The sequence below is a fragment of the Narcine bancroftii genome, chromosome 2, assembly GCF_036971445.1.
Source record: "Narcine bancroftii isolate sNarBan1 chromosome 2, sNarBan1.hap1, whole genome shotgun sequence".
Lineage (NCBI taxonomy): Eukaryota > Metazoa > Chordata > Chondrichthyes > Torpediniformes > Narcinidae > Narcine > Narcine bancroftii.
The window spans coordinates 20,931,733-20,953,369 of NC_091470.1; the positions used below are offsets into that span (position 1 = coordinate 20,931,733).

The following is a 21,637-nucleotide window of genomic DNA, read 5'->3' on the forward strand; positions in this document are numbered from 1 at the left end:
CACTCCTTTTGTGAATCCCCCTTTATCCCTGTGGGAAAGATGTTCTTCCTCTCGTATCCTACTTGGTAAAGGATTCTAATGTGTTTTAACATCTATTAAGAACAGATTTCTAGTTAGTGATATTGTCTGTGGTGAACAAAGAGAAATATGTTATACCAATTGTCACATTGTTGCTTTCTATTTCTGAATCTTCCTTGCAGTCAGAAATGCTGTCATCTTCATGTATTCTGGAATTAATCCTGTGTATTGGAAGGCCTCAAATGTGCGCACAACATTTAAGAAAGAAAGGGGAAAGAGATTGGGGAACTTTTGACCTAGTAGCCTAAAGTCATTTGCAGGGAAAATGGTAGCATCTAAATATTTTGAAAACAATCATAGGAATGTGCTGAGTCAGCATGAATTTATGAAGGGAAGTCCTGTTTAACTAATCTTCTGGATTTGTTAATGTGCTGGAAAAAGAGTTGGGTGGGGGGTCCCAGTGGGACTGAAAGACTCTTTGACATACCATAGTGAGGGTATGTACATGTGCCCATTAACTGCATCTTTGATCTGGAAAAGTTGACTGCTTCTCTTTCTGACCAGCTGAATGTTTCCAGTATTTTTTGTTTTTACTCCTTCAGAGTTGGTCGGAAATGTGAGTACAAAAGATGATGGTCTCCAGACTATTTCACAAGGAGATGCTGTTATTATGTCCTTGGCTCAAGCTATTGCATGTCGATATAGGGCAGTGTGAGGGAACTCCCACATCCATAGAGGAAAGACAGTGAGGCTTTGAATCCCAGGCAGGGAATCTGAAATTGATTCTCTGAGGCAGGTTCATTTGATACCAATTGTACAGCAGCATTAAAAATCTGCTTTTTTAGATGTTGTGTGCACAAGCAACTGAGTTTGTCCCATCATGCAAATCATTTCAGAACCAATCTTAAATTGCGGGCATGATTATAATCTATTTTTTCATAGTATATGACTGAAAAATTACAGTTTTCTCAGAAATTAATTCTCTTCTGTCCAAGTAAAAAGGAACAGCTTTTGCATGTCATAAGTTTTCCTTCTCAATGGAATTATGTGGAATATACCTCACAGAAATTAATAATTTATCTGGTCTACTCTGTGTTGGTGCATGTACACCACTTCTCCCATTCAATTGATACATTTCAGCTTCTCAGTATTCCTACTCTTTATTTTCATATCCATTCAGTTTTATTTTAAAATAGGTCTTTTTTTAAAATAAAATAAAATTCATATTAGCAAAGTCAGTTGACCACATGACTAACACCTCTCTTTTTCAATATTTATATTAACATCAAAATTTCACATCCCAAAATCCAGAGTACAGACTGTTACAAGATCAAACCAGCAACCTCAAAGAAGGCATATCACACAGGGGTAAAGATGAACAATTACTTTATTAATAAAAAATTCACCTTCAAACTTTAATTCAAAAATACCGCCCCCCCCCTTTTATAACAATGCCCACTGGTTACTATGCAAATCTCTATAACAGTGTAAAACTAATAAATTCCCCAGCCTAAATATAATATACGTAATCAAAGTCTAAGCTACACTTCCAACGAGCCCACAGAAAAACTTAGACACAAAACAAACAAGACTCAAAACTTCGATCTCAACCGAAGCAACTGAAGCCAAAAGATCTTTGTGAGTGAGAGTGAAAGAGAGAGAGAGAGAGAGAGAGAGAGAGAGAGAGAGCACAAAATTCGAAGTTGTCTTGTGTTGTTGCAGAGAGAGGAACAACTGGCTTGGTCCAGATCCTTCTGGCTGCCTTCGGAATGTTCATCCTTTTTGAAATTCCAACGTTCTAAACTGTCCTCCAGACCATGACTCATGCTCTGGGCCTTCTTCCACTCCACTGCACCACCCAGTGGTGGTTTATCGTCCAAGTCCAGAATTTCTTTTCCATTTTCTGCACATGCTCAGTCTGTCTCCCACTCTCTCAGCAGTCCACCTTCCCCTTGGCTCTCTAAGGCAAACTGTCACTTTTTAACATAAAACCACACAACACATAGGCCAATACACAACATAGAACTCTGTAACACCTCCCCTGCTAAAAACAATTGGTCGACAAGAACAAATTTTTAACAATTAATGGAAGTATTACATAAATAATATAAAATAAACACTTCATTTTTGTTTTACAATGTGATTAGATTCATATCTACCCAGATTAACATCTTGACAATCTGCTATTACATTTTCTGTCCCCTTTATGTGTGTAATAATTAAATCATACTCTTGTAATTGTAAGCTCCAATTCAATAACCATCTGTTCTTATTTTTCATTTTAGACAGAAAAACTAATGGATTATGATCAGTATATATTATTAACAGTTTTTGAGCAGTACAAATTACACATCAAAATGTTGCAACGCTAAAACAAGCACCAATAACTCCTTCTCAATGGTTGAGTAATTTCCTTGATGGTCATTAAACTTTTTAGAGAAGTACAAAATAGCATGTTCGACTCCATCACCATCTTTCTTCTGCAACAGTACAGCACCAACCGCTTCGTCACTGGTGTCCACGGCTAAAGAGAATGACTTTTCAAAGTTAGGGGACACAAGTACAGGCTGATGGCATAAAATGGCCTTTAACTTCAGAAACGCTTCCTGGCATGCATCTGACCAGATAATTTTTTCTTTCTTTCCAAGTAGTTTTGTTAATGGGAGTGTAATTTCTGCAAAGTTTTTACAAAATCTACAATAGTAGCCAATCATACCTAGAAATCTCCAAAGAGCTTTCTTATTACCGGGGATAGGGAACACAGTGATAGCCAATACTTTCGCTCGAACCGGTGCCACCTGTCCCTGTCCTACCAAATAACCCAGATAAATTACAGTGGCATGTCCAAATTCACTCTTGTGTAAATTCACTGTGAGGTGTGCTTCCACCAGTCTCTGAAATAACTGCTCAAATTCAAGCATGTGTTCTTCCCATGTATCTGTACTAATTACTAAATCATCGATTATAGGCTCCTGTGTGCTCTAACCACTGAATTACTGCATTAATCATTCTCTGAAATGTACCAGGTGCATTTTTCATCCCGAAAAGCATAACATTATACTCATACAATCCTGAAGGTGTAACAAATGCAGAAATCTCCCTGCCTTTTTCTGTCAAAGGAACACACCAGTATCCTTTTAAGAGATCAATCTTTGTAAGAAACTTAGCCTTCCCCACCTTAGCTATACAATCATCTATTCTGGGAATAGGGAACACATTAGTCTTTGTCACCATTTTTACCTTTTGATATTCTGTACAAAACCTAATTGAGCCATCTGGTTTAGGCACCAGAACACCAGGGTGAACTCCAATTTGAACTTGATTTGTCGTTTTTGAGCATATAGTCCACCTCTTGATCCAACAATCTGCTCTTTTCCTGATTAACTCGGTAAGGATGCTGCTTAATAGGCTTAACATCACTGACCTCCATATCTTGACAAGCCACAGTAGTTCTTCTTGGAACATCTGGGAATACATCCTTACATTTCATAAGTAATAGCTTCATTTCTTCCCTTTCTGATTTAGTCAAATGCATTAACTTGGTTTCTAAGTTTTGCAAAACTATAGAATTTTCCAGCCTGAGGCTTATCAATTTCTGTGGTCCATGACCTTCCACGAAACTTATCTCCTCCTTACTTTCCTCTATAACTAGCACCTTGGTTGGAATCCTAGTCTCCTCCTCGGTCATTTTCTCAAAGTAAGGTTTAAGCATGTTTACGTGACAGACCTGTGGCTCTCTTCGACGATCAGGCATCTCAATGACATGGGTGACCTGGTTAATTTTTGATTTCACCTTATATGGTCCTGAAAACTGAGCTCTCAAAGGGTTTGACTGCATTGGAAACAAAACCAATACTTTGTCACCAGGTTTAATGTCCCTAATTTTTGCTTTTGATCATACCGAATTTTCATTTTACCTTGAGCAGTTTTTAAATTTTTCCTTGCCATCTCGCAAGCCTGATGTAATCTGTTTTTAAATTTGAAAACATAATCCAACAGATTTGATTGTATATCATTATGTATCCACTGTTCCTTCAAAAATAGTTATGGACCCCTGACTTCATGACCAAACACCAGCTCAAATGGACTAAAGCCAAGACACTCCTGAGTTGCCTCCCTAACAGCAAACAATAACAAATGGATTCCTTCATCCCAATCCTTATTATTTTCCAAGCAATAAGCCCTCATCATATTTTTCACAGCTAAATGGAACCTTTCCAAGGTCCCTTGACTTTCAGGCTGATAGGCAGACGACACAATTTGATGGGCTCCCAATTCATACACCACCTGTTGAAATATTCCAGACATAAAATTACTCCCTTGGTCCAATTGAATCTCCCTTGGTAGGCCAGTGAAAAATTTTAGCATAGCCTTCACAATTGTCTTTGCTTTAATGTTTCTCAGGGGAATAGCCTCTGGAAATCTTGAAGCTGTGCACATGAGTGTTAACAAATATTCATTTCCTGCTTTGGTTTTTGGCAATGGGCCAACACAATCCACTATCATTTGAGAAGGGCTCCCCAAAACCAAGGATGAGTTGTAAAGATGCCACTGGTGGTCCTTGATTAGGCTTGCCCACCAGTTGACAAGTGTGACAGGTTCTACAAAAGTTCACAGCATCCTTTCTTAATTTTGGCCAATAAAACTGTTTCCTTATCTTTTCTACTGTCTTCTTCACTCCAAGATGACCTCCTAAAGGTGTACTATGAGCCAACTTTAATATTTCATTCCTGTAAGTTTTGGGAATTACAACTTGCCTTACTACCGCCCAGTTTTCACTGGCAGATATCACATGTGGTCTCCACTTTCTCATCAATATTCTATCTTGAACAAAGTAACCTACTGGCACAGTTTCAATTTCCTGGTTAGGCAGAATTTTATCTCTTATCCCAGCAAGATTAGGATTATGCTTTTGTCTAGCTATTAATTCTTCTCTTGACAACAGCAAAGCTGGATCCTTAGTACAAACCTAAGGATCCTCCACTACAGGATCATCACAGACTTTCTCAACCTCTACCTTTTTTCCAGACATGGCTCTAGTAATGGCATACGCAGGGTAGATTTCCAAATCCTTTTCGGACTCAAACCAATGGCTTACTTGTGAGTTTCACCACAGGTATGACTTTACCCTCTGCTAAATCATTCCCTAACAAAAGAGAAACTCCATCCACCGGCAGACTTGATCTTATCCCTATTGTAACCGGGCCGTTAACCAAGTCTGATTTCATCACTATTCTATGCAAAGCCTTAGGCTCTGCTTCGCTACCAATGTCTTTAATTAAATTCACATCTCCAGTATCGGTCTCCTCACCAAAATTCAAAACTTTGCTTAATGCAAGCGATTGGGCTGCTCCAGTATCCCGCAGGATTTTAACTGGTACTTGATTGGATCCTTCTTTAACCGAAATGAATGGTTTAAAAATATCCCTAACTTTCTCACTCTGAACAAAGACAATTGGTACCACCCCTTTCTCGCTCTTCCTTTTCAGTACAGGACAATTTGCTATTATGTGCCCTGGCTTCTTACAATAGTGGCAAATAGCACTCGAAAATTTTTCCTTCACCCATTTCTCTTCCTCTCTTCCTTTAACCTCACTTCTAGATTTTCTTTCTACTCTACTTGGATTATCAGCAGTATTCCTTTGAAAGGTTTTCCCACTTAGGCTTGTGGATTAAAGCATATTCCTCTGCGAATTTAGCAAATTCTTACCAAGTTTTTATATTTTTCTCTGCCAAGTACACTTGAATATCGTCAGGAACACAATTTTTAATCTCCTCAATTAGAATGATTTCCCTCAATAAATCAAAGTTATTTTCTACTTTCATTGCGGCACACCACCGATCAAAACACACAACCTTCCTATAAGCAAAATCCAGGTAAGATTGGGTTGCTGCTTTTTTTAAACTCCTGAACTTTTAAGTCTCTGGGACTAGTTCATAAGTTCAGAGTATAGCCTGCTGTACAAATTTGTAATCAGCTGCTTGTTGTACCAAGAGACACGAATACACCTATTGGGCTTTCCCTTTAAGAACATTTTGTAGCAGGAGTGACCACTGGTCTGGTGGCCATTTAAAATTTACAGCTACCTTCTCAAAATGCTGAAAATACTGGTCTATTTCAGTTTCCTCTAATGGAGGAACTAACCTCACTTCTCTACTGATCAGAAACCTCTCCTCCGGACCAGCACGAGGGTTTTGGGCTTCTCCCTCTCCTTGCGTTTGGGTCCGCTTTAATTTAGCTAGTTGTAGCTCATGCTTCTGTTCTTTCTCTCTCCTCCATTTCTGCCTGCCTTACTGCTTCCCGTTCGGCTTTCCTTTCTGCCTCTCTTTTTACCTCTAACTTTAGTTTTCTCAAAGCCAACTTCCTGTGAAATTTTCTCCTTTGGAAACTGTTCTAATGCAGCTTCTTCAAATACCCCCTTTCCTACATAGTGCTTAACAATCTTTCGGGCAATTTTCTTTTTTTTTCATCCCAGTTCTTACTGTAAGAAGTTTTAACTTGCCATCAGTTCTGACTTTTTAGCCATTTTTAAATTAACCACTGAAGGGTTAGCGATGAACTGATCAATATTCATAGTTGCGGGTTTTTCTGCTGGTCATTTATACACTCACCGTTTATTTTTAATTTCAAGCTGGAGGTTGAGTCAAACTCAGATGACTGATAACTAAGCACAAGTCAATTGCCCCTGAAGCTTCCAAATTGGTTTGATCCCGGACGATGCTCCCAAATTATGTTACAAGATCAAACCAGCAACCACAAAGAAGGCATATCACACAGGGGAAAAGTGGAACAATAGCTTCATTAACAAAAAATTCACCTTCAAACTTTAATTAAAAAATTCCCCCCCCCCCTCCTTTATAAAAATGCCCACTGGTTACTATGCAAATCTCTATAACAGTGTAAAACTAATACATTCCCCAGCCTTAAAAATAACATACGTAATCAAAGTCTAAGCTACATTTCCAACCAGCCCACAGAAAAACTTAGACACAAAACACACAAGACTCACAAAACTTCAATCTCAACCAATGCAAAGATCATAAACAAAATTCAGTTTGTTTGGTAAACTGAAGTCAAAAGATCTTGGAGAGAGAGAGAGCACAAAATTTGAAGTTGTCTTGTGTTGCTTGCAGAGAGAGGAACAACTGGCTTCTGGCTGCCTACATACAAATATATATTAAAAGTCCAATAGATACATTACACTTCAATCATCATTTCATCCAAGGTACCCCACATTTTAATCAATGACCAACACCTCATCTGGCACTCATCATCATGGTTGCACCATCCACAAATGCACGATAGTAATTCAGAGTCGTTCAATAACATCCTCATAATTTGCAATCTCTGTCACTCCAGACAAGGACAGTTGGCAAACAAGAGCACCACCTCCTGCAGGTTCCTCTCTAGTCACACACCATCACTATTTGGAAACCATGCCGTTCTTTCATCACCACTGGGTGTAAATTCTGGAATTCTCCACCTTCTCCATTTTGCAGAGGTTCAAGAAGATGGTTCACATCCTCTCATTAGGGATGAGCAATAAATGCTGACCTTGCCAATGATGACTGATGTGTGGAAGAAACCCCGCTGAAGGGGCTAATCTGTGTCATTTCATGCCTTCTAATGGAACATGATTATATAAAAAAAAATAAACACAACTAAAAGTCAACAGATATCACACATTGCAAAATACAGATTGCAAAACAATATGATTCCCACTCAAGGCCGAGGCAAAAATTGATTACAATTTCGTATCCATCTTCTGGCAGTTGGAGAGGAAAGAAAAGCACATTCACAAATAACCCATTTGTATCAAGCCATTTTGCATTTGCAAGTTAAGCACCACAAGTCATTTTTTTCTACCTCATTGAAAAATAAAGTGATCATTCAGAAGTATAATTGCATGCAGCTCTCATTTTCTTTTCCTGAGACCTTAAGGGTCAACTCCGCCCATGTTATAATTCAAGGCTCACTGAAAGGCTACTTGGTATTAGTATGGTTAGTGAGCAATTAAGGAGAGCTGGCAGAATCCAGTACACAAGTTCCTCCACTAAACTTTTGCATGCTTTTTTTTTTAAATGATAGGTGACCATTTTTTAAACACAAAATTACATTTTATATTTAGTATCATTTGAAAGCGGCCCTTCACATGATATTCAATTTCTTGTAAAAAGAGTCTGACTAAAAACCAGTAAATTAGATGAAGAATATGTGACCTTTTCCATCCCTTATTTTCCCCTCTTCATCTTTGATATCCTGTGTTCCCTGTCCTTCCCATCTCGTGTCAATGAACAAGCATTCAGCGGCGCACCTCTACCATGGATACTTTTAAATGGCCTTGCCTTTGATTTCCCCTGAAAACTCAGCTTCCCACCCACTTCCTCTTCAGTGCTCTGAAATCCTATGAAGCTCATTTAGATGTTTCTCACGTAGATAATGCTATTAAGTGTAAGTTGTTTTTCTTTTAAAAAAAATCCAATACACCCATAAAATCAATACTGTGCTGCAAAAAGATCATGGTAAGGGGAAAAAATTAGCATTACTCACTCTTTATATGTACTTGGTTGTTTTAACCAACTGAACCCTCTCGTACACCCCTAATCTAAAAAAATTGAGAAAGGTTTGTAGAATAAGTTGCATTTTTATTTATCATACCACAGGTAGCAAATACTTTGAGTCTCTGCGGGTACCTGAGTTATAAATGAACTGCTTGAAATTGAGAAGGACCAAGCTCACAGAGAGATGCACAGTTTTATAAGATTTTCATCAAGAATAATTTCCTGTAATATGATAATTACTCCACCAGCTTAGTAATTACAGGTCATCTTCATTTGTTTCCTATCAGTTAATTCTGATGGCTTAATTCCTTTTAGGGAAATAGATGGCCAGCCACCACTGATTATTTTGTTAAGTGTTATTTGAATAGACAGGACAGAGAGTTATTAATCAGCCCATTTCCAATTAGCATCATGTTTAACCTAGTGATGGACACCCCAAGGTGATATTCATAATGCTTTATGGATTGCTATTAGTCAATTGAACTCCTCTCAACTGAATAATTAAATACCTTATTTTTTTAACATGTTCATAGTCCCAATTTCTTTGTTTTTTTTTAGAAAAAAGCTTGCCTCCAGATGTTTAATTTTGAAGTAATGCCAAATTAGATGCTGGAAAACACAGGTACATTTGCAGTTTTAGGGTGCAAATGTTACTTTGAGAAGGCAGAATATATAACAAAAATCAAGGAGAATTAAAATATTGGACAATAAACTATTGATTTTATGTTATAAAGCGGGTGCAATTACAATAGATACCAGATGATGTAACATACCAGGAATTGATGCAAAAAGCATTAGTTTTTGTGAAAAAAATCTTAATGAAAACTTTACATCAACCAGTCGTCATCCATCTTCGCCCCCTCCTTCCCCTCTCCCCCCCGCCCCCCTCCCCTTGCCTTACTTTTCTATCCACAAAGAAGATTTTCTTCCATGACTACTTTGGAGGATAATTTCTGCATAATTTTTTGTTGGTGTTCATATTGCATCTACATTGGGGCCTGCTGCTTTCAAGTTTTGCAATTAAATTGTGCTTTTTAAATTAGATACTTGTTTGTGAATTTCCAGCTGAATTGAAACACAGCACTATAAACTAGTTTGTTAATCTCCAAAGGCTTTTGGCTATTTCAAATCCTCCTTTTAAATAAGTGGTTAGCCAGCAAAACGATCATTTTTTATCTGAACTGGCATAATTGGTTGAGGGTTTTGACAGAGGGATAAAAATAATGTTGTAAAATGGATTGGGCAGTATTTTGCTGTGGCATAAATGACATAACTACCAGTGTTTGCCGTCATTGCATTGTGAAGCAAACAGTAACCTGTGAAATGCCCACATGTGCATTTAAACTTGGGAATTGCATGGTGCTGTCAGTGATCCCAACCCTGACATAGGACATGTTGTTTTTCAGTACTGTGAGTATAATTTTCAACAGTCTACGAAGGGAAATTAATTTCAGATATTTTCCCACAGTAAAAACAATCCTAAAAATTACCCATTTGTTGCATGATGAGAAAGTTTTTTTATGAAGATCGTAACTGTTTAACAACCTCTCCGATGGAGGCAATTACAGAGTTCTGTCCTTTTCAATGTAATTATTTTCATGTTTAAAACATGCATGAAATTTTATAAGGTTTTCTCTTTCTCTATATCTTGCCCACACGTGCACACCACTTCATCTCGACAGTGGGTTTATTTGAGAATATTGCTGAGCAAAGTAGTTTCTCAGCAGATCAAAATGCCAGAGCTGTAAAAATTAGCAGAAGCCCATTTCAGACCACGTGATATATTGCAATGTGGTAACCAGTTTAGAGAATGCCATTTATTACAAAAAATTGTATGCACTTTACCCTGCACTTGTATTGTTTTAATATAGACCCCATCATGTACACTATCCTCTAACAGGCACAGCACACAGTTACAATAGTACCTCTTATGTTAAATCCACCAATTCATTAAGCAGTTCCGTAAATACTTAGCAATTGTTAATTTTCCCAAGTCAGGTCCTCAGCTAATTCCAAACAATCATTTACACTTGTTAAAGTTCTGTTATCTTGATGAAGGTCTAGATCTTGATCTAAATGTCACTGCCTTATAATTTCTAATTTTTTGAGGTGATCTGGGCATTGTTGACGGGGCACTAATTGCTCCTTGAGAGAGTAGCTTGCTAGGTCATTGCAGGAGCTACTTGATAGCCAAGCACGTTACTATGAGCTTTGAGTTGCATTATAGGTTGGACCAAACCAGAATGGCAGATTTTGCCCCATGAAGAAAAGGAAAGAGCATTTACCACATGATATTTTGTGGTCATCTTTATTTTTGTTGTTCATCCCAGGTTATCCAATTGAATTTAAATTTCAACAACTGCAATAATGAACTCAGTCCTTTGGATTGTTAGTATACTGTAGGTCTCTGCATTATTCTCTGCCTTGTGGTATAGATTTAACTTCCAGAGAAGTGGTGGTTGCCATGTGGAGATTTAAATTTTTAAAATTTGTTTGGTACTTCACTTTTGGCATTCACCTTTCGTTCTTCAAATACCTTTACACTAAACATGTAGACTTTGCATTGTACAGATTGTTTTTTTTTGTAATACTGTGCATTGGCAAACAGTCCTGTTACTCAACGTGGGTGAAGTGGTCAATTCCCTTTCATTGATGCCAGAAAATGTTTAATTTTTCTTTGTGTATATTTTATCAAGATCAGTAATTTTCACTTGTGAACAAAATTACTGGACACAACTCAAACATGGAATAAAAAAAAACCTCATGAGCAAAATGAGGTCACGCGTATTATTAAAAACAAATACCCAACTGTTAGTTCAAGGCTGCAACCTAATCTCTGGATTCAAATTGATAAAATCAATTTGGGTTACAGTGGAATTAATCCTGTTTTCCTTTCTAACAAAAACAATTTTACATTGCTCTTGGTTATCTTAAAGCAAAATACAACAGAGTCTAATTTTTAAAAAAATTTGAGGAAGTGCTGATAAGTAATATTGTTTAATATTCCAGTTTTAATCGTGACCTTTGGTGCATGTAATCAGTACATTTCTAATTAATGGTTGAACTATTTTATTATTTCATTTAATTGAAGTTCTTTTTTCATTCCCTTTCTTTTGAGTGCTGGCTTCAAGCGTAATTAAGATTCTGTGGAAATAGGCTCTTCAGCCACATTTTTTGTACCAACCATGATACCAATTTTAACTAATTCTATCAGCTTGCACATGATCTATGTCCCTCCATTTATTGCCTGTTCATGTGTCAGTGCCACTTAAACGCTGTTTTTCTATCTGCTTCCATCACTGCTGGTTGCATGTTCAAGTTATTCAAGAGTTTCCTCCTTTCCCCTTAAAACTATGTCATCTACAATTTGACATTTCCACTGTGGAGGAAATAAGATTGACAATCTCTCCTTTCTGTACGTTGTAATCCCTCTGGCTCAAAGTGATGCTTTTTTAAAATCAGTTATTTGACTGGGGGTAGCAGTGTCAAGCTGCATAAAGGAAGACTGCAGAAGCTGAAAATCTGAAATAAAATGGAAAGAAATAGTCTTGGACCCAAAACATCTGTTTCTCTTTCCATAGATGCTACCTATCCTGCTCTGTGACGCCAACATTTTTATTTCCTGCATCAAGTCGAAGATGCTGAATAATAATCAGCTGCACCAACTTCGCTTAATCAAGGGCAATTATAGAAGTCCTAACTCTGTATTGAAACTTGTTGTCAATGTCATTCTTTGAACTGAAACATTAAATCTTTCTCCACAAATATTCCTGAGTATTTCCTGCATCTTCTGTTTTGATTCTAGGTATTTTTTAGGTTCAGTATTGAATTCATGAATTTCAGATAATGATTTTTCTGTCTCTGTTTATACCTTCTCCAGATCCATCTTTCATTTCTTTGCATATTTCTTTGCCATTCTTTTTGCTTTGTACCATCATACATTTTGTCATTTAATCTTCCCTGTTTTCTACTCTGTCATTGATCTTCATTTTCCTTATGCATTTATTCCATTTACCCTTGAAGGCTATTGTGGAGTCTTCATCTACCATTCTATAATGCATTAAAAATCTTAATGCTAAATCTGTAAAGCTCGGAATGGAAATAAGACTTCAAGGAGTCACTCTGTGTAGAGCTCGTCGAAAGAATCAAAGACTTGTTGATCCAAACCAAGGCTTTTATTAGCAAAAGACAGGAGCTCTTCACAGGTGGCCGACCAGTCCGGAATGATCCGACCTGGCTAGGGACACAACCCTTTAAGGCCCAGACAGTAGGCGTGGCTAAGCTCTCAGCCAATCGCTGTAAGCACAGTCTAGATACTATAACTATATACACTATATACAATGGTGATAGATCTGTACTATCACACTCTGTATTTACTCTAATTTTGGTTTGACTATTTTTATTCACCAGTGCAATGTGCCCATTGGCGGAAAGAGTTGCGCTTTGTGACCATTATTTTCTGTAATCTGAAAGCTGTTGCCATGCTTCACACCCCCCCCCCCCCTTCCCTTTTATGTGAGACGTTTGGGAGGTGCTTCCAAAAAAAGCCGTGCCAATTTATTGCAATGCACCTAGCTCATTTTATATAAAAAAGAGTGATGAGTCGGCATACAGGAGGGAGATTGAAAACTTGGCTGATTGGTGCACCAACAACAACCTCCCTCACTGTCACCAAAACTCAGTAACTGATTGTTGACTTTAGGAAGGGAAAACCAGATGTGTATGATCCAGTGATCATTGGGGGATCAGAGGTGGAGAGGGTGAACAAATTTAAGTTCTTGGGAGTCATTATCTCGAGGATCTTTCCTGGACCCCACTGGCATCGTGAAGAAAGCACGTCAGCGCCTCTACTTCTTCAGGAGCTTGTGGAGATTGGGTATGACATCAGAAACTCTGGCAAATCTTTACACTCTGTTCTTGTTGCTACCATCAGGAAAGATGTACAAGTGTCATAAGCTCGCACCACCAGGCTCAGGAACAGCATCACCCCTCCACCATCAGACTTCTTAACAACAAACCCAATCCGGGACTCTTTTGCACTTTTCCCCCTTCTCTTTATTGCACAGTCAGTTTGTTTACATCTGTACACATATTTTTGCACTACCAATTAATGGTAATTCTGCCTCACCCACAGGAAGAAGAATCTTAGGGTTGTATGTGATAATCATGTATGTACTTTGACAATAAATCCAAAATCAAGCTCACTGTAGCCTTGGTACACCAGCGATGAAAGGAATAAGGATTTTTGGTAATTGATGGGATGCCAAACATTTTGTCCCAGGAGGTGATGTTGTTGGAGCTTCCATCCATCTGGGTAAGTTGGGAGATTGGAGTTTGATTTATATTACTGGTGATGATACACAAAATCTCAATACATTAATGCTGTGGCTCCATTTTAGAGATTGGGAGCAACAGCCATCTTAATTGGTTTTGGATCTTTTCCCAACATTTCTTGAAATACCTCAAGGAGATAAATGTTTGATAGTTCCAGATAAAGTTAACTGACATTTTCTTGCTTCAGTTCTATATCACAAACCTTGGCATTGGAAAGCCGGTTAAAAACCTAATTCGTTCCTTTGTCTGAGGTTTCTGTTAAAGTTGCAGCACCAATCAGAAAGTCTTCCTCGGAAATTTCTGAATTATTGTTGTTCAAGCTTTTTTTATTCAAGTTTGTCCCCACCTATGGTAATCAATGGTGTTGCCGCACCGCACTGTACAATACACCATGAACATTTTGATGATTAGTGCTGTTTGACAATTTTCGTGTGTCCTTCATTATGTGCAGCAGGTAGTTATTACTTTTCAATTCAATATATTCTTCTGTTGAGAGAGACTAGAACATAATAGCCTGCATTTATTGTGGCATCCATAACAAAGTTCACAGAACACCTTGCATTGGAATTAGTAGAATGAGTAGTGGTAGAGGAATTAAGAAGGATAACTGTACCAGTGATGAGAGCCATTTGCAGGCATAGCAAGAGGTAAAGGGTTCCAGAGGAATGACATGGTGAGAAGCCCTAGCAGCTAGGGAGATTCTTTTTGGGATAGAGTAACTGGCAGGAACAAAGAACACAAGATCTTTGCAGAACAGATGTAAGTAAAAATATGGCCATGTAGAAACTCAAAATCAATGGCTTTGATTTTGATGTGATAAGCAAAAAAAAATCAAACATGAAAGAGTTTGCCAAAATAATAAATTACAAACAGAAGCCACATTCTAACCATGCATGTATTCATTGCTCTGACTTCTAATCCATCAGAAGTTTGTATTGGAATAAATGGTTGTCACATATATGGTAAGAATGACAAATTCTTCTCGACACATATAGAGTCGATTCAGCCCATTAAGTTTATGCTGCCTTCTTGTAAACTAACTCAATTCCAATTTGTCCCATATTTGTTGTGGCTTTGCACTTTTTTTCCCCAATTGGATTCCAGACTGTATACATATTTTGTATCTGTATCTTTTCCTGAGTACAGTTTTTTTGTACTACCGATAAGTAGAAATTCTGCCTGGCCTGCAGAAAAATGAATCTCAGTGTTGTATGTGATGCCATATCTGAACTTCAAACAAATCGTCAAGTACATCCTTGTTATTTATGGAGACTTGCTCTTGAATTTAGAAAAACATGAAAATCTGTAGACACCTTGGTTGAAGTTGAAAACACATTGCTGTAGAAATGCAACATTTCAAACAGTGTTCTTTATATAACAAAAGTAAAAATACATAATCGACGCTATGGGCTTGAGTTTTTCCATCAAGGTATGGAAAAATGTTGGCAAGTATCCGAATAAAAGAGTACGTTGGGGGGGGGGGGGAAGGTGTGGTCACAAAAGCAGGAGGAAATAGGTGGAGAAGGAAGGGAGGGAGGGCATAGCAGCAAGCAAGGGGAGGAAGGATGGCTAGGTGAAGTGACAGGGAAGGAGGGAGGAGAGCTGGAAATAGGAAAGGGAGGGGGAAGAGGAGAGCAGGTTAGCAGAAACTGGAAAAGTCGATGTTAATGCCGTCTGGTTGCAGAGTGCCCAAACAGAAAATCAGGTGTTCCTCCAATTTACGGGTGGTCTTGGTGGAATAGTGCACAAGGCCATGGATGGACACGTGAGTATGGGAGTGTGACACAGAACTGAAATATTTGGCTACTGGAAGGTCTCTGTCACTTGTGCGAACAGAACGATTATACTCAGCAATCTGTGCCAGTCTCTCATGTAGAGAAGGTCTTAAATTTATCATCCTTCCTTGCTGAATACCCGCAAAAAATATTCATTTTAGTCCTCTCCTCTGCTTTCTTGCTCCATATACACATCACCCTTATTGTCTATCACTGGTTATTCTTTTCTCCTTTATGTATTTATAAAACATGTATGGATTTAAGTCATTCCTGTCTTTCAGTGATATTTCATGACACCTCTTTGCCTTCCCAATTTCTTTTTTAAGCATCTTCCTTTACATTTTATATCCTTGATGGTTTTCCCCGCCTTTAGTTCCCTATATATGAATGTACTTTTTTTCCCCCCTGTTTGATATGCCTTGACTTCCATTTTTCCCTGTTCTTGTCCCCTTTTGGCTTTCACCATACAGGAATAAATTCTTATTGTTTCTCCTTTGAAAGAATTCTATGGTGCAGATACAGGCTTGGCTGAAAATGGATGTTCCCAGTTAATCTTTGCTGACTGGGAAAGTTTATGTTTCTTTGTGGAATGTCTCAACCAGGTCCCTCCCTCAAAGCTCTTCTCCACTTGGTGAAGCTCTCTTCATGACTCCCTGACTTGCATTTCCCTCCTTCACTCCTTTTGACATCTCCCACTGAAACCTCAGTAGATGTAACACTTATCTCTGCGTCTCTCCCTTGGCTCCATCCAGGGCCATCAACAGACCTTTCAGTTGAGCCAGAGTTTAACATCCACCTCATCCAACCTAGTCTACTGCAAAGTGGCCTCCTCTACACTGTGAGCCTAAATGCATAGTGGGCAACTGCTTTGTTGAGCTCCAACACTTTATTCACGGGGGGCAGCTGGAACTCCCAGTTGCCAGCTATTTTAATTCCTTTTCCCATTCCCACATGGACCTAGCTGTCATCAGCTTCATTCGTTACCAGGATGAGGTTAAACGTATCTATATCCATATCCTTTTATTCCAAACTTATCTGCTAAGAAAGAGATGAAGGAATAAAAAAAACTTGTTACCCACCCTACTTACTAAAGCCTTTTGCTCTCTGGAGCTCAAGCTTTAATCTCAACAGCAGCACTTCCCATGACACAGCCCCTCTCAAATTGGCCGCTCCCATGATGGCCGGTCTTGTTTCAACTGGTGTTCCTTTTTATGCCTCACGGCTGCCTGCTCCTGAAGTTGCTGCCAATCTCATTGATGGCTAGTGGTTCTCAACCTTTTTCTTTCTACTTAACATACAACCTTAAGTAATCCTTTACTAACCACAGAGCACCTATGGCATACGATGCCATAGATGTTCTGAATTAGTAAGGGATTACTTCAGGTGAGTGGAAAGAGAAAGGTTGAGAACCACTGTTCTAGGCCTCAACTAACTTGCTAACAATGGTCTTATAAGCGCTGCTGATCTTTTCATCTTTTAGGCTTTGTTCATCCTTACATCCCCATCAACTCCCACTTTGATTCTTTTGCTATCTATTATACCAAGGGGAAATTTACAGTCCTCAAAAAAACTGACCAACAAATCTTTTGGCTGCGAGAGGAAGTTTGCATGATCAGAAGTGGTACTACATGGTCATGGATGGAACATGCCAGCTTCACACAGACAGCACATGGTTTTATACCTGGGTCCCTGGAGCAGCAGACGAAATTACCAGGTCAATTGAGGCTTTCTGAAAATTCAAATACCCCTTGTGCTTTTGCCAGTAGACTAGAAAAATACTTTATTGTAACGTGGTTCAAAATGACAGCCATGAAGCTTCCAATGACTCGTTCAGTAACTCTTCCATGTCATGCACTAAGAATGCAACATTTTCTGTGGGTTTAGTAGTGGCTCAAATTTCACTGTTCTTTATTCATTTTATCCAAAGACTCCATGAGAATATAAGTTTTAAAATCTGACTTGTTCTTGTTATCAGCTGGAGCCTCCTTATTAGGTAAGGTAGTAAAAGACTATTAACCATTGGGGAAGGGGCATGACCCTGTTTAATGAATCCCAAGAGAATTCTAGGGAATATGTACTTAGAAAGAGTAATTGTTCCAAATGTTCTAGAAACCTAGGAGTCTGAAGGTATAAAATACATGACTTGTAAGCCATGAGGCAAACTCTTGGAGTAAGGCTAGCTGCTCATGGCCATGCTTCTTGCAGTAACGGAATTCTCATGCTTTGCAAAGTAATTGAAAAATCTCTCCCAGAATGATTTTATTTTACATTTTTCCCCTTCATGCCTATTATTTGTTTAATATGTTTGTCATGAAAGTGTCAGCCTGCCTTGTGCCTGCATTTTTTTAGGCCAACTGTAACTGTTCTGTACACTGAGGAAACTCCACACCAATGAAATTGATGCTGTCAGTTATTGACAGATATAACATTGTAGATTCCATGTTTGCTGACAGGTGCCTGTGGCAGGAGTTTGGTTATTGACTAACATTTGACAGCTGACTGGAAAACAAGCTGACCTTTTCCTCTTCGTGCTGGGGACTTAAAAGCTACCTGTCAATAACCCCTTGTTTCAATTGGTCATTCATGGAAAAATTAAAGCCCAAACTTGAGAAAGATTAAAGCCACAATAAAATCACTAATTTTACTATCTCTAATTGGTTAAATTAACATTTTCCCTCATAAAAGTCATATTTGATTAATTCTCATATGAAAGTGAGATAAGTCAGTGTTATGAAATGAAACCTCATCATTCCAGGCATTGCATGGGTTGGTTAAACACTAATACAATTCTGCTTCTATTTTTTACATTTTTTTGTATATTATTTGGCAAATTGTTTTTTTTTTGTTGGATGTTATTGATCATGAAGAAAAAAAACCCAAGCTGATTAAGTGAAATGATGTTGTAGTTCAAGATTACAAAGGAAGATTGCAGCTCATGGCTGAAGAATGCTGTCAAAATATAATGTGTTGATTTGCTACTCTATAATTGCAGATACAGCAGAAACTACTGCCACAGAGTGTCAGCGTCCATAGAGGTGATGGGGGCACCAAGCAGGAAACCAGAGAAAAATTATTCTTGTAAATAATGGAAGTTTGACAAAGGCACAAATTGAATAGATAATCTTCTCATTGTTGAATAGCTACACTTTACTGTGACATTAAGCTGTTTGTCACAGGTGACCTACCATGTGTTGATACTAGAGGACTAACATCACTGGTATCTCACTGATGATCAGGTGGTTGGGGTTTTTCTTGTTGAAGATGATCATTATCTGTTTAGATAATCATTATCTGTTTAATTGGGCCAAGGCAAAATGTTGTCTTGGCCTTCCTGCAAATTAAATTATTAGAGGTGCTTGAAATCACTGAAGGATTTTTATAGAATAATCTAATTCTTGACTTTAAGATATTTAAGCAAAGAGCACTTTGCTGGGAAACTTCATCAATGCTCTGGGTTGCAAGCTCTATTGTTACCAGATTTCATGTTCCACATTGGACTGTGCACAATATGTCCAGTGCAGTGAAGGATATCCTCACTGTAAAGATTAAACTTCGTGTTTGCAATGAACAGTCAAATCAAGTCTATTATCATCTGACTGCCCAAGCACAACCTGTCGAAACAGCTTTCTCCAGTCCTTGGTGCAAAACATGCATACACACAACCAGACATAGCACATATACAGACAAACAATACATACACAGGACAAGTATTCATAGATATAAATAATGTTTCGTGAATGTGAGAGTGTCAGGTGGTTAGCATAACGGTTAACGCAATGCTGTTACAGCGCCAGCGATCAGGGCTGTGTTTCGAATTCTGCGCTGTCTATAAGTTTGTATGATCTCCCTGCGTCTGAATGGGTTTTCCCCAGGAGCTCCAGTTTTTACCCACCCTTCAAAAACATACCGGTGTACTCGGGCAGCATGAGCTCATGGGCAAAAGGGGCTGTTACCATGTGGTGTCCAAATGTAAAATTTAGCATGAGTAGTTCCTTTGGTGGTTCAGCATTCTCACTGCCTGTGGGAAGAAGCTGTTTCTCAGCCTGGTAATGCTGGCTCTGACACTCTGGGCTCTAGTACTCCTGCATTTCTTTCCCGACATGAGCAGCTGAAAGATGCTGTGAGCAGGAAAGGGTCCTCAAAGATTTTGCTCGCCCTCTGCAGTAGATCATGTCTATGGGGGGGGGGGGGAGGGTACTCCAGTGATCTTCTCTGCCACTCTAATAGTCCTGTGGATTGACCCTCCAATCCATTTCTCTGTAAGTGGTGGATATTCCTCTCAGGCTATCTAGAATGTGTAGGTTTGTGAGGAAATGGCTTGATACAGGAACTGTTCCACCCAAGATCACAAGACCATGGCTCAGTTCATCATGCTCCATCGACTCCATATACAACTCCTTCTTGGAAAAGCACTCAACATCTTAAATGACTCATCCTACCCCAGCTGCACTCTCTTCATTCCCTCCCACCTCCCCCTGTCAGGAAGAAGATTCACACATGTGAGTTCATATCCCACCAGATTCAAAGATATTTTCTTCCCTCCAATCAGACTCCTGAGTGAACCCCAAAAGAGTACATTATGCTGCCTTTATTCCATACCAACTGATCTCTCTCACATATTGTACTGTTCTTACTTGTACCATCTATGAGCTGTCTATTGGTCCACTTGCAAAATAACCTTTATCATTGCATTTTTGACACATGTAACAATAAACTTGAATTTCCTCCCAATAGTTTGGCAGGTATGTTTGATGGTAACAGCCTCTTTTTCAATCTTTCTTGTTGATTTTTATAATAAATACAGTACAACGAAGAAAAGGAAACAAAACTGAAAATACAATATCACATATGTATATAAAGATAAAACTTCAAACATTTTAAACTCGGTCCCCCTCCACTGCTCTGGGTGAAGACAGAAAATACATCAAAAAATATATATGTATATTTAAAAATCCCACCTAACCTACTCTATTTTGTTTTAAAAAGAAAACAAATGAAAAAAAAAAATTTGAGCAACTTATCTGGAGCAACTTAGCTTTTGCTCCAAAATATATGTAAATTTATGGATTTTGCAGTGAGGAGGTAAACAGGTTGGACCATGTGCATATGAACATTTCCGACGCGTATCAGGTAGAGCCCTGCCCCCACCTTGGATACTCAGACCACATATCTGTAAGGCTAATCCCAATTTGAAGACCACTTGTCAAACACTCAAAACCATTTCTGAAGTAGGTTAAATCCTGGACAGCAGGGGCCATTCATACTCTTCAAGACTGCTTTGAGTGCACTGATTGACACTCAACCGATGGTGACTGCATCAATCTGGAGGAGTATATGGCATCGGTCGGTATCCAGCTACATTAGTAAGTGCACTGATGACGTCACTGTGCCCAAGACCATTACTCACACTAACCAGAAGCGTGGATGACTGCGGAGGTGCGTGTGCTGCTCAGGAACCGTGACGCTGCCTTCAGAGCAGACGACAAGGTAGCTCTAGCCATTACAAGAGCCAAGATGTCTAAGCCCATCAGGGAAGCAAAGTCTGCACGTGCCCAGCACATTCACAGTCACTTCCTGGACAGTGAGGACATGCAACGCATGTAGAAGGGCGTACAAGAAAGATATCACCAACCAGAAGACTACAACATCTGCCTGTGTGATGCCTCCCTCCCAGATATACTGAACAACTTTTACATGCGTTTTGAGGCGAAAAGCCACATGGCAGCGAAGAAGACCACCTCTTCTCCACATGATCAGGGGCTGTGTCTTGCAGTGGCGGATGTGAGCAGAGAGTTAGGCAAGGTCAACCCATGAAAAGCTGGTGGACCAGATAATGCTCTCGGCAGAATTCTCAGGGGATGTGCGACTCAACTAGAAGGTGTTCTCACCAACATCTTTAACATTTCCCTGAGAAACGCCATGGTCCCTGAGAATCCGCCACCATTGTA

At 38.9% G+C, this 21,637-nt stretch overlaps 1 protein-coding gene across 5 annotated transcripts in view; it reads left to right on the top strand.

Moving 5' to 3' along the window:
* lin52 (lin-52 DREAM MuvB core complex component) overlaps positions 1 to 21,637 on the top strand; it is a 122,572-nt gene that overhangs the window by 59,773 nt on the left and 41,162 nt on the right. The window contains exon 6 of one of the 5 annotated variants that reach the window (XM_069916077.1): positions 18,682 to 18,755. The exons of 3 other annotated variants lie outside the window; for them this stretch is intronic. In XM_069916077.1, the coding sequence (XP_069772178.1) occupies positions 18,682 to 18,722 (41 nt within the window). In that variant the 3' untranslated portion in view covers positions 18,723 to 18,755. Of the gene's footprint in view, positions 1 to 12,161; positions 12,336 to 18,681; positions 18,756 to 21,637 lie in introns of those variants that run through there. One more of the 5 variants, XM_069916078.1, reaches the window with a different exon arrangement.